Below are 22,704 nucleotides of genomic sequence, written 5' to 3'. Positions count from 1 at the left end.
AGTTCCGATCCCTGGGTTTTGTGATAAACATTTAAGGTCATAATAGTAGAAATTGCAAAGTGTTTTTCCATTGACATAACTTAATAGACCTTAGAGACATGACATGGTTGTGTAGTTTATTTAGTGCCCTTTTGAAGCATTTTGCTGTATCCAGTGACTGCATTATAAGCTTGTGCACACACAAAAAATAAGCACAATGGAAATCTCCACTGATGTAGAATTTTTCATGAACAGCCTTAATCCCTGGCCATTAGTTCTTAAATTCTTGTGACATCACTATGGTCTAGATTCTAGAATGTAGAATGCCCTCCCATGTTAAATCAAGTTCTTTGTTTTTATTAATGAGTGAAGTTTGTTTGTCAGATTTAAGGGCATTAAAGAAATGTGTGTTTGGGTTTTAACACTCTGCACCACATTAGTTAGGCTGACCTTTGGGTTGTGTTCAGATATATAGGGAGATAATTAACATTATTGCTAATCCACTGTTTATTAACACATTACCTTTTTTTCTCAAACACACTCACAGACACATAAAGTCACACAAATGTAAGAACACAAACTCATTAGAGAATAGGTTACATTAAACATATTTAATTCAGTCATAACAAACTTCCAAAATGGCAGACACAAGATAGACACAAAATAGTCCCTGATACAGTTTTTGTCAAGGGCTGTCATCAATTCTGTCTTTGAGTTTTGTTTGCCCTTCCACTCAAGTTATATGCATTAAACCCTCAAACAACGTTAGGCTATACAGCTGTTATTGAAAGGCTACACAGCTCTTGAAAGTCTACACAACCATCACATTTTGCTGCCTCCTTAATTATCAATGGGGATCATATTGATTTTTCCCCTCACCGATTTGCACAACCTACTTTAAATCTCCCACATTACAGAAACATTTCAGATCATTAAAAACAAGCAGTGCCTTTGGAAAGTATTCAGACCCTTTCATGTTCTCCACTATTTGTTGTGTTATCAGCTTATTTCATAATTTATTATATTTATTTTGCCAAAATAAATCTGTAGAAATTCAAATAAGAAATAAGAAACTGACATTCTCATGTACATAACTATTCAGACCCTTTGCCATGACACTCAAAATGGAGCTCAGGTGCATCCTATGTTCTTTGATTCTCTTTAAGGTGTGCCTAGAACTTGATTGTATTCCACCTTTGGCAGTTTAGTTCAGGACATGATTTAGAAAGGCACCCACCTGTCTACATAAGGTCCAACACTTCAAAATACATGCCAGGGCAAAAACCAAGCCATGATGTCCAAGCAGGCCCAGATCTATGGAGAGGCAAAGCCGGGCATTGCTCCCTCAGATATAATTTGTGTGCCTCTGGGCTTGTCCCCACAACTCTGCAAATGGTATATGAATAAGATATGCCCCCCCATTGATAAAAATTGCCCCCTCAGTCATTTCATCGTGGACCCGGGCCAAGCAATTTTCCTAGACCTCTGATTATTGTGGCCGAGGCATCGATCTATGGAAGTTTAAAAAGAAATAAAGTGGGTTCCATTATTGTGAAATGGAAGAAGTTTGGAACAACAAAGACGTTTCCTAGAGTTGGCCATCCAACCAACCAAAGTAACCAGGCAAGAAGAGTATTGGTAAGGGAGGTCACCAAGGACCCAATGGACACTAACAGAGCTTCAGGGTTTTTCTGCAGAGATGAGAGAAAATGGTAGAAGGACACACATATCTGCCGCACTCGATCAATCATGCCTTTATGGTAGTGTTGTTAGACCGAAGCCAGTAAAAGGCACGTGAAATGCCTGAGAGCATGGGGGAAAATATTCTCTCAAAGTATTAGATATGAATGCCAAGCACTAAGCCCGCTGAAAAGTATCACTCATCACCTGACTGTCCAACAGTGTCCATGCATGGTGGTGGGAGCATCATGCTATGAGGATGCTTGTCAGCAGAAGGGACTGTGAGAATGGTCTTGATTGAATTGAATGGTCCAGAGTGCACAGGGCCTCAGACTTGGGGTGAAGATTAATCTTTGAGAAGACAACTACTCGAAACACCCAGCCAAGACAATGCTGGAGCTTTTGTATAAGTCTGTGAATGTCCTTGGGTGGCAGACTTAAACCCCAGTTAACATCTATAGAGACACCTGATGATCACTGTACACCAACGTTCCTCATGCAATCTGACAGAGCTTCAGAGGATCTGCAAAGAAGAATGAAGAAGATTCGAAGCTGTGATCACTGCTAAAGGTGCTACAACAAAGTACTAAATAAATCAGCTAAATACAGCACTTATGTACATGAGGTATTTCATTTTTTTATTTTCAATAAATTGACATGCATTTCTAAAAATGTTTTTGCTTTGTCATTGTGGGGCATTGTGTGTAGGTTGATGGCAAAGTCTATAACAACAAAATGTGGAGAAAATTAATGGGCCTGAGTGCTTTCCAAAGGCATTAAATTAGAACTTTATTGCATGTCTTCATAAACTAGAAATAAAATGAACAGTTGATGTTAGATGATTCCAGCAACTACAAACTTAAGACAATTTTAACCAGCACTAGCTAAAAATCTGTGATTGGGAAGTGGAATATCCAAGTGGAATATTGACCAAGAATGCATCCTTAAAAAATCCTATTCATATGCACCTAAAAATACCTGTTTTTATAATGTTTTAACAGGTAAGTGCAGGTAAGTGCATGATATTCCTGAAATATTCAGTTGTATATCTATAACGCTAAGCCACAAAAACAGTATACTTGAAGTTTATTATTTTGGAACCACTTAAGTTGTACTTTAATAAACTAAATAAATTAAAATAGTATTTAAGTACAAGTTAAATATATGTATGTGTGTTAAAATGGACCCACTTATTTACTTACATTATATACTTTATCTACTTATAATACATAACTGGAACTAGCATTTTAGTACCTGTAATACTCTGAATTAATTTCAAATATATTAAACTTTTAGTCACTCTGAATAAGAATGAGAATAAATGAAAATGTAAATGTTCTCTACATCCCATAGCAAAATGAGGTTCTAGCAATGCATATAACCTCTTTCAGATTGAAAAACAAGATTCAAGGGAACATAATGCATATCCAACAAATTTGATCAGTACATTTAGTTTGAAATTACATTAAATTGGAGAAGAAAAGGCAGCAAAATGTGAAGACTGCAAGGGGTTGGTATGCTTTCACTAGCCACAGTAGCTAAGTTCATCAAAGTTTTAATGGTACAGTAGTATCATCATCTTGATGCATTCATCAGCATTCGTTATGTACCAATGATAGTATGATTATCTCTAATGATTGGCTCTAATGCTCCTTTGCGTTAAAATGGTTGTTTCCACATTCTGAATTCAACACCCAACCATATATATTTTTCACAAAAGTCTACCTTTGAAAAAAAAACATGGACTATACAAAATGTGCGCCATCACACAGGGTTTCTAAATTTATGGGTCGCGAGTTATGAGAAAATTCATTACATAATATTTCATAATTGTGCGAAGGGCGATTTGGGTCCAGGATCTCATTTGAGTATTGAGCTGAAAGAGTTTAAGAACCACTGTGGAGCCAACCACCTATCCTAAGCCTGCCAATTGTTGACCACACCCCCCTCCTCACCCCTTTCGCCTTCCCCCACTCTTCCCAGCATCCTCAGGGGCCAAAGGAGCCCGTGCTGCTGGTTGTTGGAGGTAGTGTCTGGGGGTTGGCAACAGGGGGTGCCAGCCCCTTTCTCCTTGGTGAGGAAGTAAAGGAGGGCATTAAGCCAAGCGTTGAATGACGCCAGTGGCCTGGTGATCTTATAGCACATGGACACCATCGTCATGGTGTGACACGGGACACCCTTTGTCACTTTCCGGATGAGGAAAATGGTCCTGGTGACGTGGAAAGGGAAGAAACAGAGGGCAAAGAGGAGGGTTATGGTGATGATGGTCTTGATGGATTTCCGGCGTCGGTGGGCATACGGAGAATGGGCGCCGAGAACTATCGACGCCCCCTCTTCTCCACCCTGAAGTCCTCCACCTACAACTCCGGCTCCATTCCTTTTTGCTCCTCCTCCACGTCCCCCACCTCCTCCGTCCTCTGCCCTGCCCCGTGGCTGGGGCTGGGAGTGCAGTGTCCGGAAAATGGTGAGAACCACATGCGAGTAACACCAAGCGATGATAGAGAACGGGAGGAAGAACCCTAGAAGATGGAGGATGATTCCATACGGAACATAGTCTTGGAACTCCTTATCGATGGCATCATCCCAACAGTTTTGATAAGTCTCCACCCCCCCGGTTCCAGTGTTATTGCCATTGATTGCCATTGCCTCACCACCTAAGCCTCTCATCACGAGGCTCGTTTGGGCGAACCGGAAGATAGGACATGTAAGAGCAAAGACGACCACCCACACCAACACACATGTTCCTTTGACCGCTCTCTTGGTCTCCAATGTGATGGTCCTCATAGGATGACATATCCCCAGGTAGCGATGTACAGATATACACGTCAGGAAGAATATCGAACAGTACAGGTTGAAATAGAACAGAAAACGGACCAATCGGCACATGAAGTCCCCGAAGATCCACTGGTCACGCATCACATAGCTAGCCACCAGAAAGGGGAGTGACAACCCATACATGAAGTCCGTTGAAGCAAGGTTGACCATGTAGATGAGAGAGGCGTTCCAGCGCTTGGTGCGTCTGAAGGAGCGCCAGAGAATGATGGAGTTGAGGGAGATGGAGAAGAGGAAGGTGAAGGAGTAGCAGAGAGGAAGGAAGATATACTTGTAGGACTCGTCGATACTACAGGAAGGATGAAGCGAAGGATCGACGGATGTGGAGTTGAAAAGGCGGTGTACTCCTACCACGATGAAGTCGTCCTCATTGAGAGCAGGGGCATTTGTCTTTGTCATTGTCATAGTTATGTTTGGATGCTTCCCATTCCACTACTCCTGGAAAGAAAGAGAAATGATGATTAGAATGACCTATTCGGATCATTGCGTCTGGAAATAATAAATTATCGAATTACACTTGACATTGTAAATCATGTTGATGTCTGGAGTTCTTCAACTGAGTTGTACTGTTGTCCCACCTAGCTATCTTAACGTGAATACACTAGATGTACATCGTTCTGGATAAGAGCGTCTGCTGAATGACTAAAATGGTAATGTTTTATTGTGAATCAAATGGTCTTCGTCATCATTTTAATATCCACCAGGGTCTTCCCTGTGTACTTCTCCCTCCCGTTTACTGTCCGGTGACTCCCCTCAGCCCCTTACACAATCTCCAGGGTTGTTTGCCTTCCTGTGTGTGTGTGTGTTTTGCCCTCCTGTACAGCTATATGCTGCTGATTCAGTCTCTTCGCACTCCATTAACTCATCAATCAGTAACTACACTTCCCCTCTGAATATGTGTCTGTTCTTCCATTCATCCCTCCGCATCTTTAATTTCAGTCCCTTTCACCCTCCAATAACTCCATATTCATCCATCCATCCATCCAATAATTCATTTATTCCATCCATCCCTCCACCATGTTTATCTTTCGTTTCATTCCTTTCCAGTTTTCTGTCTAAATCCACTATCTACTACTAAAGTCACTCAAGTCATTCAACCTTTAGTATCATTGTCACCACCTGATCCTTTGAACGTGCCCAGTCATGACCAACCTCCGACCTTACCCAAAATGCAATAGAAAACACAAGCAGGTGACTACACAAAATGTGTATGTGTATAATCAACAATCACCATCACTTCACACGTATAGAAGATTTAAGTAAATACAGGTGCTATGGGCAACAACAGGTCCAAAAAAATGAAGGATTAAAAGATGAAAGATTAAATTCCAGTTAATCTGGGTTTGTTACAATACACTCTACAGCTCCCTCCTATCTATGTGGCATTACTCCATCTGAGCTTTTAATTAATGGATCAGAGCCATTTATTTAGAGTTGAGACATTTAAACAGTGCAATGCAACTGAATGTCTATATTTAGAACACTATAAAATTCAAAAGGTTGCCCATACCAAATAAGATTTCAGTTTGAAAGTATTATTGCAGTAGGTTGCAAATATTGTAACCAATATATATATTTTTACTACGGTTATTCTATTCAGATTAACTAAAGGTAAATCTAAAATACCACAGTCAAATATTGTTACTTGAAATGTTTTGTAAGAGTTCACTCTCTAAATACATGTCTCCAAAACAGATAATGAGTAAATTACAATGTTTCACTGGTACTGTGTGTGTGTGTGACATGTGTTTGTAACTGTAGAAAAGCATGGCAGATATAGTTAGTGTCATGAAATGAGATAAATGTATGATTTTCTCCGTAAACAGAACATAAATGCCCAAATATCTCCAATCGGTTAGCGTAGTGACCAACATAAAGGACTTACCTGTTGATAATAGGTTCTGATCTGTACGTAGCGCCCGCTTGTTATCCAATGTCAGAAAAAAAAGAGAAAATAAAAAACAAAAAAGTACTTGATATCCTGGTAATTACATGGTTTTATTTTCAGATCTATTTTTCAAACATTTTATAGTATATCTACAATGATTTTTCTATAAACTAGGAGGGCTGCAGATGCAAAGGACCAGGCTCTCTCTTTCACTGTATGAGTCACCTTCAGTCGTTCACTCTCTACCTCCTTTCGATACTTTTTTTGGCTCCTCCAACGCATCTCTGTCTGCCCTTGTGTCTCTAGCTGTGTCACAATCCCTCCCTCCCTCCCTCTTCCTCTCTCCCCCTTCCTCCCTTTCTGCTGATCTAAACGTTTGGCTAAGGCTAAACTCTAACCAGGGCACATGCATGCACGCACAGCAAAATAGCTCCATGACATCAAAGTTCCAGTGCCATATTGGACAGTCGGTATAGGTTTCTTTTCTGCATGGGCATTGAACTTACCACCACCACTGGCGTGCATGGTTTGTGTCTTCTGGCCAAAGTGAAAATGCTGTTCAGCAAACGTCATCCATTTGCAGAACAGCATTTTCACTTTAATTGGAACTGTTTGATGACTTTAAAATAGAATCCCTTAGCCTAACTCTGATTGTAACTTTTTATTTAAAACCTAACCCCTAAACCTAAAATTAAATTTGGGGACAGTTAAACATCTCCACAAGGTTCGATTGTCATTGTTTAACTTTCCTTGTGGGGTCCTCAGACTTATAGTAAAACAAGAACACACATATTATATACATTTACATCTCTGCTAAATGCTGTACATAATGTACAGTGCCTAGCAAAAGTAGTCAGATTTATTTTAAAACGCTGCCATATAAAATCACTTATTGTGAAGTGACATTGGTTGGGAAATATTTGTAAGAAGAAAAATTTAAATATGTTTCTTGAATAAGTATTCAATTCCTGTGCTGTGGAACTCTCAGATTACATAGATGAAAGAAATGTCCCTAATGAGGACACAGTTACCTTACCATTAGCCTTCATCTGTGAACCATTCAATTTGTCATCAGATTTCTGGACGAAAACCCCTCTGTTGGGTTTTTCATCAATCATACTTCCCTGTTGAAGTATCATTGGTCAAACAGGGAACCTGAAGAAAAATTAAGACCAAGCATTCTACAGAAGTAATTGACAGAGTAATAAAGATGTATAGATTAGGAAAAGGGTACAAAATTATATCCACCTCTTTGGATAACCCAGTGAGAACAGTTGGATCAGGAAACGGAAGCTTCTCACCACCAAACTGAGAAAACCAAACTGAGAGGAAATGTACCGTTTAGAAAGATAGTGACCCCAAGGACAGCGCAACACTGAAGTGGCTCAAGAACAAAAAGGTGAATGTCCTAAATCTACAGTTGGGTCAAGAAATATTAAGACACAGACACAATTTTCGTAATTTTGTCTCTGTTTGCACCACAATGAATGTGAACTGGAGCAACGGAGATGCAATTGAAGTGCAGACTTTCAGCTTAATTCAAGGAGTTGAACAAAAATATTGCATGAAACGTTTAGGAATTGCAACCATTATCATACACAGTCCCCATATTTCAGGGCCCAAATGTAATTGGACAAATTAACACAATCATAAATAAAATGTTTATTTTTTATATTTTGTCAAGAATCCTTTGCAGGCAATGACTGCTTGAAGTCTGGAACGCATGGACATCACCAAATGCTGGGTTTCCCCATTTGTGATGCTTTGCCAGGCCTTTACTGCAGCTGTCTTCAGTTGTTGTTTGTTCATGGGTCTTTCTGCCTTAAGTTTTGTCTTCAGCAAGTGAAATGCATGCATGATTGGATTGAGATCAGGTAATTGAATTGACTCAGCCATTGCAGAATATTCCACTTCTTTGCCTTAAAAAACTCCTAGGTTGCTTTTGCATTCTTTTGGGTCATTGTCCATCTATAAAATGAAGCGCCATTCAATAAACTTCTTTGAATTTAGTTTAATTTGAGCAGACAATATATCCTTATACACTTCAGAATTCATCCGGCTGCTTCTGTCTTCTGTCACATCATCAATGAACACTAGTGATCCAGTGCCATTGGAAGCCATGCATGCCCATGCCATCACACTGCCTCCACTGTGTTTTATAAATGATGTGGTGTGCTCGGCATAATGAGTCGTTCCAAGCCTTCATACTTTTTTCTTCCCGTCATTCTGCTACAGGTTGATCTTCATCTGCCCAAATAACGCTGTTCCAGAACTGGGCTGGCTTGTTTAGATGTTATTTGGCAATATCTAATATGGCGTTTCTAGTCTTGAGGTTTATGAATGGTTTGCACTTTGTGGTGAACCCTCTGTATTTGCTTGTGAGGTCTTCTCTTTATGTTAGACTTGGATAATGATATGCCTACCTCCTGGAGCGTTCTTCACTTGACTGGATGTTGTCAAGTGGTTTTTCTTTACCATGGAAAGGATGCTACGATCATCCACCACGGTTGTCTTACATGGATGTCCAGGCATTTGTGTTGCAGAGCTCACCAGTGCATTCTTTTTTTCTCCAGAATGTTACCAAACTGTTGATTTGGCCACTCCTAATGATCCTGCTATCTCTCTGATGGATTTTTGTTTTGCATTGACCGCATGTTGTGGGTTCACAGCAACAGCTTCCAAATGTGAATGCCACACCTGGAATCAACTCCAGATCTTTTACCTGCTTAATTAATGAAGGAATAATAAAGGAACAGCCCACATCTGTCCATGAAACAGCTTTTGAGTCAATTGTCCAATTACTACATATTAAAATTACTACATATGTAATTCCTAAACCCTTCATCCAGTTTGGATGTGAATACCCTCACCTTAAAGCTGAGAGACTTTAAGCTCATATTCATTATTTAACTGTAACTTGAATATATTTTGGTTAACAGCCAAAATAAAACTTGTATCAGTGTCCAATTATTTCCGGACCTAACTGTATGTATAAATCCTAACCTCAGTCCCATGGAGAATCCATTGCACTATTTGAAACCTTAGTACACAAGCCTTGTATAATTGAACTGAACAACCTGGAGCAAATCTCCCAATTACAATAGACAAAAATTACTCTACTTTGGACAAAGCTGGTACCAAAACACAGTACTTAAAACTGTCATTGTGGCAAAAGGTGGCTCTGCCAAATATTAAGGGTAGGTGTTGAATACAACATATTTCCAAAATAATTCTTACAAATGTGTCCCAACATAAAACCTATGTCACCTTACAGTAATTGATATGGAGTGTCAGTGTTTCAAAATATCAAAACAAAATGTCATTGAACGGTTTGTAATTCAGTACAATGAGAGGACTGGTCAAGGGCTTGAATCCTTCTGCAAGGCATTTTCTTAAATATTACATGCACCCTTAATCCATTCATGGATACAGAAATACAACCAAACATTGGTGATAAAACACTGACATTTACATACACTTTTGTAAAAGAAGTGCAAAAATTACTGTAAATAAACTAATTCCACTGCTGATCTATAATGTATGCTAATATAGATGGGGAAATTATGACCACGGCATCTGACCAAAGCACAGGTTTCTAATGGCAATGCCAAAGCCTTTTAGCAAAGTCTACACAGTACCATTTGTTGGAATATCTTTTCTTTTTTTTTTTTTTGGAGAAACTGTATCAGAATAAAACAATATAACTGAATAATACATTCAATACATTTGACATTCGTTTTTGTTTTCCCAGGTATCAATAATCACCGGAATCCCCGGTACATATAAAGTTACGAAGACGCCCAGCATTATGGTATCAATGTCAACCTTTTTATTCAATGGAAAATTATTGTAGAAAAAGAACATCAAAAGTTACTTCCATTTCACTCATGTAAACTAATCCAAACGCCAGTGCTTGACTTGGTTGTAAATTGGTGTCATTTTGGGTGCTGGTGGAGTAGATGTATAGGACCTCCACTATTGAGCTTTTGACATTTTAAAGAGGAGCAGGAGTTGAAGCAGTAGGAAATACGAGGTGCTAGTAGTTCAGCTGTTTCAAGAACAGCCTAAAGCTTCCTGTGTGTGCTGAACCTGTACAGAACCGTTGACAGCAATACCAACCTTATCAGCTGGCTCGGCTATTATCACCAACAGTAGGAAGGTTGATGTATATCATTTCATTCCCTTTTTATTTCCCTTTAGTAATAGACCTTAGTCATTGAGCTAAGCTCCGCTCACATAGCTGGGTGAGCATAGCTGGCTAAGAAAGTATTTTTCCATGACTGACTAATTTGACGCTCGCCATGCATACAATGAAACATGCAGCAGAAGAGAAGACAATAAAATGCACACTGACGACAACAACAACACTTTCAACTCTACGTCACAATACTCCATAGCAAAAACTATTCTGACATCCATTAGAACAAATAATGTGCTGCCAAACAACCATGACATTTTCAAATGTGGATGACAATTGACAGAGTTAGACCAGGCAGCGTTAGCAGCTTAAAAATAATCCCTTGTAGTATGCCAGTTATTTCCCCACTAAAATATGAACAGTTGAGACATACACATTGGATTTCCCATTGTAAAAACATGTAGTGCAAAAATGGTTAGAAAGACGTCAGAATAATCGTAAAGATGATGTCTTTTCTACCGGTTTTGCCCTCGGGAATTAAAATAGAAATAAACACTGTGCATTTCAATCAAAAAAAAGCATTTAGGAGTGATTCAGTTTCTTCACAGTGATTGGATTTGTTGGTTTAAAGCAGCGGTGACAGTCCGTCATTAAATGACTATGACCTCACTGACACCAGGGTTCCATTTAATGTTAGGATAACTATAGCTTGGTAATTACTGTTGTACTACCAGTCAGGAAGAGGTAAAACTGAAGCCATTTTGCCTGTGAGGCATTGCACAAAACCAATTTGAAAGTGCCTGGACCACTTTCAACCAATCAGAAAACAGAAGCCACACTGTGCAGCATTTGTTGGGAAAAAAAACAAAAAACAAGCACATTCTATTTTTCTGGGGAAAGGCACATTAGGCAAAAAACAACTTGAGTAATGAGATGGCGACCCATGCAGTCTGTCAACAATGACGTTTTGCATTCATCATGAACTAAACCATGCCCAAATTTCATCAGGGGACACTGATTGGTCTGAATAAATGGTGAGGTGACATAAGTCCTCCAATCTTAGCCAGATGAAATCCGCGTAGCAAAACAAGGTAAGCTTGGAAGATTTCAGGATGTCTCTAAGAGGTTCTCATTACTGTAGAACCTTTAAGATTCAAAGGATGGTGTAGGGTGAGAAGCCCTCTTCTACAGACTACACCTTAGAGAGGATCACTTGCTCCCTTGGAGGATATCTGAAAAGCTTCTTCAAACCTGGTTGTTTTATGGTCTGCTGGAAGATGACGTCAAATCCTGTCCCTTAAACTGACCTATGTCATATCGTTTAAGTATGATGTCATGTCCTAATAAGAGCAATGTAATATCCTGTTTCTCCAACAAAAGTGAAATGGAATATCCTGTTAGAGCGATGTCATATCCTGCACCTCTAGTAGCATGGCATCTTGTTCCGTCCTCAGTTGGTCACGAGTCTGAAGGTGAACAACCAGCTCTGTGCTGAGATCTGATAGGAGAGACACACAAAATGTAACAATATAAATGGAAAGGTTTATTATGAAATTAAATCCTGTTTTGCAGCGTTTAGACTGAAAATGGTGAGAAATGGGCTAATACAAGACCTCTACATAATATAGGTAACCTTGTATAGCCTTGTTGAGAGAGTTTCTCAGGGCGTTGAGCTCTTTTAGACTGAAGGCTTGTAGGTTGTTATGATCTAGCCTTCTATTCTTCAGCAGTTGATCACAACGCACTGGGCCCTGGGAGAAAAGTCAGAGTGAAGGATAGTACAATTAACTGCAGTCTCTGTATTCAAGCTACATCTGTAAGCATGTGGGGTTGTATCTGATGACATGGTGAAGCAAGCAACATATGACTTAAACCTTCCATTCAGAACTACAGGATAGGCCCAATTAAGAAGGACAACATTTGACTATAGAATTCTGTAATAATAACTGTAGAAGTCTATAGTATTCTGCAATAAAGTGGTTAATATACCAATTATAGTTTTGTTTATTACAGATAGTGTATGACCCCAGAATAGATCTGCTACGTGAAGAAATTTCCCGGTTATGGCAAAATACAGTAAAGCAGGAATGGCCAAAGACCCCTATTTCACAATACACTGTCATATACATACTTCCAAGGCACTATGGGTAGTTGAAATAATACGCTATGAGATTTAGTTTTTTAGTAAAAGCTTTGGGATGTGGCAGAGAGAGGAAATGTATCTCAAATGCAAGACATAATTCTAGATTTAAGACATTATAGAGGTTTGCAACCTTTTCCCCACAGGGTGACCTACTTTATGTTTGAGAAATGTCATGCCCCCCAAACACACATGCACCCAGCATAAATTAACATTGTTATTATGTCTTATTATTACTTTTTGAAATAGCCCTGAATAGTTAGTTACCATAAGGACTTAGATTGCAGTTTATTTTTAATCCCAAAACAGGATAGCAGGCTTCTTCACTATAACGAAGCCTTAGTGTTTGTGAAACAATGTCAAATGTCATTGTAGATATGTGGGGGGAGGGACAAAATGATTTGTCACATGAATTGTCGGCTTTGGAGCGAAGTTTGCTCCTTTCACAAGCCAAAATTGTTTGCATCAATGTTCGAGGAAGTCCACAGTTCTCTATCACTTTAATAGAGAATTTGCTTGGAGTTCCAAGAGCTTTTCATCAACATGGAGGTACTCCACGTCCTCTTCTTTTGCAAGAAACCAGTCCATCCCCCATTAGTCCTTGGATACGTATTCAACAACATCTGAGAACAGTGAGTTCATCTTCTGTAGCCTCTCCTTGTGGTGGGTGAATTCTCCGACCAAAGCAATAGGTAAACTGCCCCCCAGAATGTTTCAGCAGTAATGGAAACTGCTGAAGCTTTCCTTTCTTTTGGTTTTTCTGTATTCAATTTTATCCACAAATGCATCCACCGCCTCCTTGCATTCCATAACACTGGCCTACGTTGGCCCCATTCAGTACAGCATGCAACTACATACATACTTCGAGGGAAGGTTGCGTTTTGTGAAGTATTTATCAACCACACAAAAAATATCTTCTCCCTGTGTGGTTGTGTTTAGATTTACTGACATTATGTATGTCTGGTTTTAAGCTGATGAACCAAATACACACAATAAGCCTAGCCACTCCCATAACCATGGACGTTTCATCCATTTTTTCCCCCCTGTTAATACTCAATGCTTTCTGCCATTCCACCAATTCTGTCTTTAATTGTGTTTTTAGATAAACACTATTTCTGAAATTTTAATACAAATGGATTTGATGAACATTTCCCACAAGTTATAGTGTTTCTTCATTTGCGCAATCAAAAGTGCACATTCAAAACTGCCTCGGTGGTCTTGTGCTGGTCGCGTCCAGCTCTAGCAAAAGAGCTGGAAGTGATTGTTTTAGGCCCGTTTCCAATCCCAATTGTTTTCTTTGTGAGGAGAAACTGTGTGGTTTTACACACTCTCTCGGGGTGTTTGGTATCCTGGTGTGTCTTTAGTTCACAAGGTTTCATAGTCATTCGCTAGTTTGGTCACTCGATGTCACGAACCCCCCGGAGCAGGTGCTCCCCGTTGCTCCACTGTTCCGGAGGTCTACGTCACCAGCCATCTAGGCACCACTGTTCCTGAGGTCTACGTCACCAGCCATCTAGGCACCACTGTTCCTGAGGTCTACGTCACCAGCCATCTAGGCACCACTGTTCCGGAGGTCTACGTCACCAGCCATCTAGGCACCACTGTTCCGGAGGTCTACGTCACCAGCCATCTAGGCACCACTGTTCCTGAGGTCTACGTCACCAGCCATCTAGGCACCACTGTTCCTGAGGTCTACGTCACCAGCCATCTAGGCACCACTGTTCCGGAGGTCTACGTCACCAGCCATCTAGGCACCACTGTTCCTGAGGTCTACGTCACCAGCCATCCAGTCACCACTGTTCCGGTTAATCACCTTCACCCCGGACAGTCCCCATAAAAACACACACATTGAGTACTATATTATAGACAGCACAACGAATACTATACTATATTAATACAAAACTGTTTCAATTATCCACTTAATTCATACATTTTTAAATTTTAGTACTTTAGAAGATAATCTTATTCAGCGATGATTTAACCTTATAGCTAAGTAAAACAACCACCCAACTCCAGAGTAGTAAGTTAACCTTCCTTAAATCGAATAGCTGTGGTATGTTTGCAAAGTCAGTGCAAAAAGAGAAAATACCTATTCTTCTAAATAATCTTTCCTGTTGACTTATCAGATTCTGTTTTGGAAGGAAAACACATAATCAACGACTGAGTCATTGACTTACGGGTCTTTCGCATCTCTTATTCCACTTTGACAAACTGTGTTTGAGTAATCCTTTCTAGCGTCCGAAGAGGTAGGCATACTTTAGGAACCAGGCCACAGATTTGAGACGCTTCCAGATCGAGATTTGTCAGGGGACTGGTGGTAGCACTTGACCGTCACACATACGCTTTGGCCACACTCCAGGTCAAAGAGAAAATTCTCTCTAGCATGTAAGAAAGTTGTCGACTGATGGGCCTCTAGAAGCTTCATCAGCAGGGTACTGCAAATAAGGAACCTCAGTGAATCATTTTATGACCACCATGAATATTGGTATTTGCTTTTCTCCTCCCTTTTAATTAATGTATTTCAGTACCATTGTGCTCTGACCAAAATCTCAACAAATCCAGCTGGAGCAGTACCTCCCTAATTAGCAATCGCTCAACTCCAATAGCTAACACTACATGTGAGATAAAGCATCAACATTTTCTTGAAAGGGTAACCTCTGCCCTCTTCAAGTGTGAACGAAAGGTGTATGCCTTGCTGTTATTTTCCAACCTCAAGGCAGATGCTGGACCGTAGGATTTCACTGGTCATGCCTGGGCTGTCCAAAGTGTTTGGATTGATGAACTCATCCACTTGGAGCTCCACCACTTTCTGAAGGTCAGCAAAACGCCCCATCCACTTCCACCAGAGAGCATAGGGTACCAACCAATGTCACCTTCACGACATAGCCTGCTGCAGTGGCTTTCCAGGCCAAGGTAATGGCGACAAAAAAGTTGAAGGGGTTGTAAACTGAATCGGTATGGCACATTGAGTCTGGTCGCTCTGCCATAGTTATCTTGAAAACATCCATATTCATACACCTGTGCAGCTGAAGAGCTCTCTCTTAAGTAAGGTTTGTCCCAATTACTTGGTTATTTGGGTCTTGTTTCCTTTCCGAATGGAAGACATTTCGCTGTTGCTTATTCACTTTACCAGATCAAATCCTCCCTACAAGCATGCGGCAGTAAATCCTTCATACTGAGAAGTGGAACATTCGGGGATCTATTGATACCAAGACAAGGTCAGGTAGACCAAGAAAGATTTCAGCCAAAACTGCCAGAAGAATTGTTCAGGAAACGAAGAAAAACCCACAGGTAAACTGGAAAAAGACGGTGTGGTTGTTTCAAGGAGCACAATACGATGATACTTGAACAAAAATGAGCTGCCTGGTCAAGCTGCCAGAAAGAACCCTTTACTGTGCCAATGCCATAAAAAAGCCTAGGTTACGAATGGGCAGCTATACCACCTGCAAGAATTTGGGGCCTCATAGACAATATTTACAAAAGACTGCACGCTGTCATTGATGCTAAATGGGGCAATACACACTATTAAGAAATAAGGGTATGCAGACTTTTGAACAGGGGTCAGTTCATTTTTTTCCCTTTGTTGCCATGTTATGTTTTATGTTTGTGCCATTCTGTTATGACCTACAGTTGAATGAGAATCCCATAAGAAATAAATGACATGTTTTGCCTGCTTACTCATGTGTATGTGGAGAATTACCAATACTCCAAGGGTATGTAAACTCTTGAGCACAACTGTATTTAGTGGAAACATCCTCTGACAGTATATCTACATCTGGACATGACATCATTACCACTTAAAAAACTGTTAATTTCACTTATGCATGAAGAGGCCATTTGGACCTTTTGTAATTACTAGTGCAAACTAAATAACCATGTGTATCTCAGAATTCAACCATGCATGACTACTACCCAGTTTAGTAGTAACTACCACTTTGACCTTATACTCCTGACCCATAACCCAAGTGACACTGCTCTCAAGTGGTGAGAAGTGACCCAAACAGACAACTAGTGAACAGACACCTTATCAAACTGGCTCTTACATCTAGTAATACTACAGTATACATTGACACTTTTCATGCAAGAGAACTAGAGGGTGCATTGGAATTCAACATTATTCCTAGGATTCCCTCCCTCACCTCCTGTTTCTGCTCTGTCCTCAGCTTGTTTCTGAGTGCTCTCAGTGCTGCCTTGAAGCCTGATGATTTGCTCTTGGCTGGGGGTGGAGCCTGGGACTGCTGTGGCACTTGCACATTGGAGACATTCTTACAAGCCATTGTGGAATTCTGAAGGAGAAAACAAAACAAAATGGACAGAGCTTCAAAATCAAGATATGGAATACAATAAATTGTCAATGGACTGATATATCCAGAACAACTTTTACTTTTTCCATTTATAGGAGCTGTAGCACTCTGCTAACTGGCCTTATCTTCTGTTTGTGTATATTTACAGGGCTAAACATTAAAAAAAGGTTTGCCACCAGCCCAGCGGAGCCAGTGGGTTTGAAACTTACTGGCCCCACAAATTTTTTTACTGTCCCTCGTTCCAAAAGTTGTAATTTAATGTTACAACATATAACCAAATAGCATTGTTACTTGCCATGTTTAATCCTTCATTAAATGCATTCTGTATATATTCATCTCATTTCGAATTATAAAAATGTATAAGATAATCAACAAAACATTTAACTTTTAAACAAAACACTAACTCGTTCATTCTATATAATATGCCAGATCAGTATGCGAAAAAACTTAGTATGTCTCAAACCCTAGTACATTGAAAACAGTATTCCAAAAGTTCCCGGATGGTCTATCATTTGTGGTGGATTTTCAAACTATTCACCTGTGCATGCTTTTTGGGTAATATAGACCACAACCTCTAGCGCAGTAAAAGAGAAGGGGTTTAAACGATTCTCTTGTCTTTTCATTTGATGAAAAAGTCAGTTATGGTCAACTATAATGAGTTATTGTAGCAAATGTCATTCAAGTATGAAAGAGAAACGAACATTGTTGTGCCATGAAATGAAATTGCTTTGGCAGTGTAAAGATTGTCTTCAGTCTCGCTAACAATTGCTCAATTATTATGACTAAGTGGTAAGATACTAGTGTTATGACCAGTGGCAACGGCCATATCCTTCATAGATGCTATTTGTGTTGGAAGTAAACTTCATAAGAAAAGTTAGTCAGGTCAACACAATGCTGGATGGTGCCTAACTAAACACTCAAACTTTATGTGATGTTCATCCGCGACAAAATGTTCTAATGTTGAAATGAAATTTTATGATGAGGTAGTTAGTCCCAATACTGGCATACTAGCTTACTACATACTAAACAGAACGTACCTCAATCATCCGTGAAACACATACTTGTATGTAGTATGCGATTTGAGATTCACAAAGATGCTGTTTGGCATTGTTGGTCAGTGACAGTTAGCAAACATTTTCAGTACCTTTAAAAAGACCCACATTTCGTCGGTTCTAGCCTTGAACTTACAAAAACATCGATACATAAAAGTACATAAGCCATTTTTAATAATAAAAAGTATTGGTATTGGAATCTATATTGGTGATTCTGGCCCTGTATTACTTGGTATTGGAACTAACCCAGAATGTGTGGTATCGCACATCCCTACTGCAAGGTAGTTATTTGTGCGTGTGCCAGATTACGAAACAACTGGAGGATGCAGAGTTTATATTGCAATTGTTTTTTTTCTTCTTTCAATGGCCCGATTGGGACATAGACTTGTTAGTTTTATTAGTCCCAACTTGACTTTTTACTGCCCCGGGGCCATTGTTATTGTCGAGCCCTTATCTGTGTGTGTCAGTGTATGAAACTGGTGCAAAATGGATATTAGCGCTTCAAACTGATCTGAAGCCTTTGAGTAGTTGTTCCTGAGTGCTTCATAGATGTTGTTGATTTGTGAAGAGGGTCCTTGGTTCAAGCCCAGGTTAGGTTGAGTAAAGGGAGGCAAGCAATACTGGAAGGTGCTTACTTTTGCACCAACTCTTTTGCCAGAATCCTCATCATCTTCTTCGCTCCCACTGTCATTGATGAAGCACAGCTGAAGGTTCATCTGATTTGAGAGACTGAGGAGGTAAAAACATTACATTTTTCCTTAGCGTCACAGAACAAATCCCACTTATGACACAAGTGTATTGTAATCTCAGGGGAAAACATACTGAGATGAGAATCAGTCCAACATTCCAACATGTTACCACAAAGATAGCTCCCAAAGGGACCGGCAATACTGCTTATCAATGCCAGGGCCATTGCACCACCTGCTGCCTGGGTACGGAGTTATACTATTTGTGCCATATTTTACACAACATTAAGTATGAAGACAACATCATTATTCGTACCGAGAGGTCAGGGATGTCACGCGGCTGTCACAGTCCTCCTCGTCCATGTCGTCGCAGCTCTCCTTGCTCCTACCTAGTTCCCTTTCTCCTAGTCGGCCCATGGACAGCGTCTTCCCCCTCTCTCGCTCTTCTGGCCGGCTTGCTGACAACTTCTTCCCGCGTTCAAGTACACTGGAAGACTGGAAGTTAGTAAGGCGGCAGGTTTTAGACACGGCAAGATAGAAGAGTAGGTTTAGTGTTATTTATGGGCTTCAATCATGGCCAGGTCTCATTAGTTAAAGAGGTCTTTTGACGGATGGATAAATAAAGTAACCGTTGTATTGTTCAGCTGTGGTAGAACCTATTTTATCACACATTTAGCCACTGGCTAGAACATTTGACTGATATTCACAGACACCTATGCTGTTTAGTTCTATATTACAATTGGATAGTAACATAACTAAAAGTAAGACACATGCATTTATTAATATTTACAATTTGTACTCTTAAAATGTCCACCCGGCAGAGCTAGAAGAGAACTGGCCACCACTCTGAGCCTGGCTACTCTCTAGGTTTCTTCCTAAGTTTCGACCCATTTAGGGAGTTTTTCCTAGCCACTGCGCATCAACCTTCTTGTTGCTTGCTCTTTGCAGTTTCAGGCTGGGTGTTTGTGACAACTTCTGATGTAAAAACTGCTTTATAAAATTAAATTGATTGATTGATTTGAACAGACAGCCTTCAGTTATGACCTTTGTTCATTTATCTCCTTTATTTTCCCCTGTTCATTTTTCTCCCCTCTACCCGTCTGCAAACAGCCATTCTCAGCAATAAACCAAACACTGATGGAATATAATTTTGACCTCTGACCTTAGTTTTCTTCACTCGCTTTTCCTCTTCCTGTTTCTCCAGCTCGGCAATACGTAGACTCAGCGCCTCCCAGTGCATTATGGGTAGGCCCAGGTCATCCTCACCGTACAAGCCCTCCTGCCACACCAACGCTGCTCCCTCCGCATCTTCGTCATATTTCTCTTCATAATCTTCATCTTCCCGTTCAGCCTCATTGCTCTCTTTCTCCTCTTCCTCAGTCTCATCATTCTCCTTCTCTTCTCCCCGCTCCCTCTCTCTCTCCTTCTCCCCCTCCATCATTTATGACAATAATAGAGAGTGCCAGGGTGGGTAAACTTCACTCAACTCTTGGGGGTACAAGAGAATTATAAATCATATTGTCTTGTATAAATAATACTCAATATAACTTTTATGAAATTAAAACCCACTCGTTAATAAGCTTTTATGACAATATACTACCTTATACACCACCTTAACTTCAAAATGATATGCAGGGTTGATATTTTACTCTGAAGTATAACATAATTCAGATTGATATGCTTTAGGACTAGTATTTGAGTAATCAAGTGAAAATAATTTGTTTGTATTATATGGAAACACCCAGAAACAATATATGAATGTTTAACTTTAAATGTTACCAGTGTATTATAGCCTACAGTAAGTTACCAATGGATATATGGCAATCCAAACTTCACCCTGAAATGTGTAGTGCAAAGCAAATGGCAGAATATGAATGAAAAATACTAAAGTTACAGATAAGTTCCCCCCCCCGAAGACTGAGGCTGGCTACTAGCCTATGGACATCATATACCCAGACGAAGATAAGTAAAAGTAACCCATGACACGTTTCGATGGATCGCCTTGCCTTGCCTATATCATATAAATAACATAGTGTATTTTAAAGTTAGTCAGTGATCAATCATATCCCAATTGCTATTGGAATCACTTACCAATTTCCCGGGGAATAAAAAGAAAAGTTTTGCTGTCAAACTTTGGGAGAGTATATTTGGCTCCACATATCGTTACTTGAGCGAAAAAATCCTAGTGTCCCTTTATTCTCCTTCCTACTTTCCTTCCTTCCTTCCTTTTCACCCTTGTTTTCCTACCCCAGTCCCAATAACGTCTAGAACACACATTATCTAACCGGAGGGAGACGAACTGCAACTATCCGACGTGTTTTCGCGACTATGATTTAAATACAACCAGTGCCAGTAAATTTAATTTAGCTGCTCAGTGTTATTTAGCGGGTTAGCCAAGCGTCTCCCGAGACATCCACGAATTCTTGCGCCAAAACAATCGAAACAAAAGTGTAAACCTTCAGGAATTTCACGGCTTTTGGGTAAGGACATACAAAGAGGAGGGGTGGAGACAGACTAGCGGAAGAAGTAACAAAAATTGCCAGGTGTCGTATTTCAGTCATTTTTGGACTACTGAAATTGGTAGAAGTACGATTTGATTGGCTAACTTTTTACTCTGATTGATGGGGGTTTATAAGACTATACCGTACTGTTAATGACGTTAGTTTCGATAATACCCAGTTTAGTAACTTGGAAGCCGCAATAGTTGGCAAGTTAAGCACTAAAGTACCGTACAAGTGGATGACAGAGGAATTCTACATTAATTTAACTGCAAATAGAACTGCAACTACAAATAGTTCGAATACAAATAGTTGAGGTAGGCTAATTCACGTAGGCTTTTGAACTATTGCTTGTCGCTACAACTCAAATATTTCTTAAACAAATATCTCTTCCATAAATAAGAATACATTAATAATTAACTGTTATTAGGCAAAACCCTCTAAAACAAAGGGATTATTTTTATGTCATTATGTCGCTGTGGTGGAGATGATTTACGATGCCTGCTGCAGTGTTGCCCCTATTTAATCACCGACGTCACAAGAGGAACACAGTTTCCCAGTTTAAAGCCTGAAGATGGAGCTATTCCTCAAGCCATTATGCGTTATGTGTGCATGCACCGCTCTCTTGTGGCAAAACCAAGACACTCCTTTAAAAACATGCACGATGGGTAGCCACTGTACGATATTTGGTAATTTATTGTTACATAATTAAAGGGACCATATGAAAGATTTTTACTGTAATACTACCGTATATCACGAGAAAACCCCATTTAAACTTTCTTGTCGGTCCAAGTTCGTATGACATGTAATCAGGGGGGAGGGGGCCCCGTTTTGTGCCCACCTTCCGAATTTTGTTTCCCCATAAACACAGCAAATGATACATGATTAGATATGCACCCTCATTTATATAAAACAAATGCCCCCTTAGTCATTCTATCCTGGAGTCATCTTTTTATAATCGCTTTATACAGTAGCAGCTAGTATTCTCTATGTTGTTTGGCATTGAGGAGGACGTTGTGTTGTTGTTTATGGGTGGGATTCTTTAATTTAAAGTCAACAATCCCTGTAAAATGTATAAATAAGGAAAAACTGTCACGGTGGGTATGAGTTGGAGACAGGCGCATGGTTGTGGTGAACAGAACGGGTTATTTCCAATGGAACATCACACTCGGAAACGCAACCTCTGATAAAGACAAGGGCTGCTAGAACGCAACTAGAACGCAGCATACACAAACAAAAGATGAATTGGAGCTTGACTGGAATTGGTTGCTATGGTCACATGATACAAAATATAGCGTTTTCACCGTTTTGAAGTCAAATTTTGGAGTCACTTTGAAATGTCCTTGTTTTTCATGAAAACATACATGAAACGAGTCTGAATAGGAAATACTGCTAAATGAATTGGAAATATAGTAATTAACAAGGTTAGAAATAATGATTTTCAATTTAAATAATAACTGTCTTAACATTTTTGCTTTTGCCAAATAATCCTCAATTTTCAGCAATT

The 22,704-nt window shown here is 39.8% G+C and overlaps 2 protein-coding genes across 4 annotated transcripts; both read right to left on the bottom strand.

Moving 5' to 3' along the window:
- Positions 1-3,002: 3,002 nt before the first annotated feature.
- si:dkey-6n21.13 (P2Y purinoceptor 3) lies at positions 3,003-6,651 on the bottom strand. 3 transcript variants are annotated; one of them, XM_010899817.3, is made up of 2 exons: positions 6,377-6,651; positions 3,003-4,929 (listed from the first exon to the last, which is right to left on the bottom strand). In XM_010899817.3, exon 2 carries the CDS (start codon positions 4,894-4,896, stop codon positions 3,577-3,579), a length of 1,320 nt encoding a protein of 439 aa, XP_010898119.1. In that variant the 5' UTR covers positions 4,897-4,929; positions 6,377-6,651; the 3' UTR covers positions 3,003-3,576. The 3 variants fall into 3 exon arrangements, with proteins under 3 accessions (XP_010898119.1, XP_010898121.1, XP_010898122.1); XM_010899819.3 differs by having other exon boundaries at positions 3,003-4,926; XM_010899820.3 differs by lacking the exon at positions 6,377-6,651 and adding an exon at positions 5,070-5,151.
- Positions 6,652-10,185: 3,534 nt separating this feature from the next.
- Positions 10,186-21,513, bottom strand: si:dkey-6n21.12 (cilia- and flagella-associated protein 251). The gene is made up of 7 exons (XM_020043600.3): positions 20,791-21,513; positions 19,862-20,185; positions 19,016-19,194; positions 18,649-18,742; positions 16,797-16,943; positions 12,151-12,268; positions 10,186-12,015 (listed from the first exon to the last, which is right to left on the bottom strand). Exons 2-7 carry the CDS (start codon positions 20,138-20,140, stop codon positions 11,915-11,917), a joined length of 918 nt encoding a protein of 305 aa, XP_019899159.1. The 5' UTR covers positions 20,141-20,185; positions 20,791-21,513; the 3' UTR covers positions 10,186-11,914.
- Positions 21,514-22,704: the final 1,191 nt, after the last annotated feature.

The sequence above is a fragment of the Esox lucius genome, chromosome 24, assembly GCF_011004845.1.
Source record: "Esox lucius isolate fEsoLuc1 chromosome 24, fEsoLuc1.pri, whole genome shotgun sequence".
In the NCBI taxonomy this organism is placed as follows: Eukaryota; Metazoa; Chordata; class Actinopteri; order Esociformes; family Esocidae; genus Esox; species Esox lucius.
This window is presented reverse-complemented; position numbering and strand designations above follow the sequence as displayed.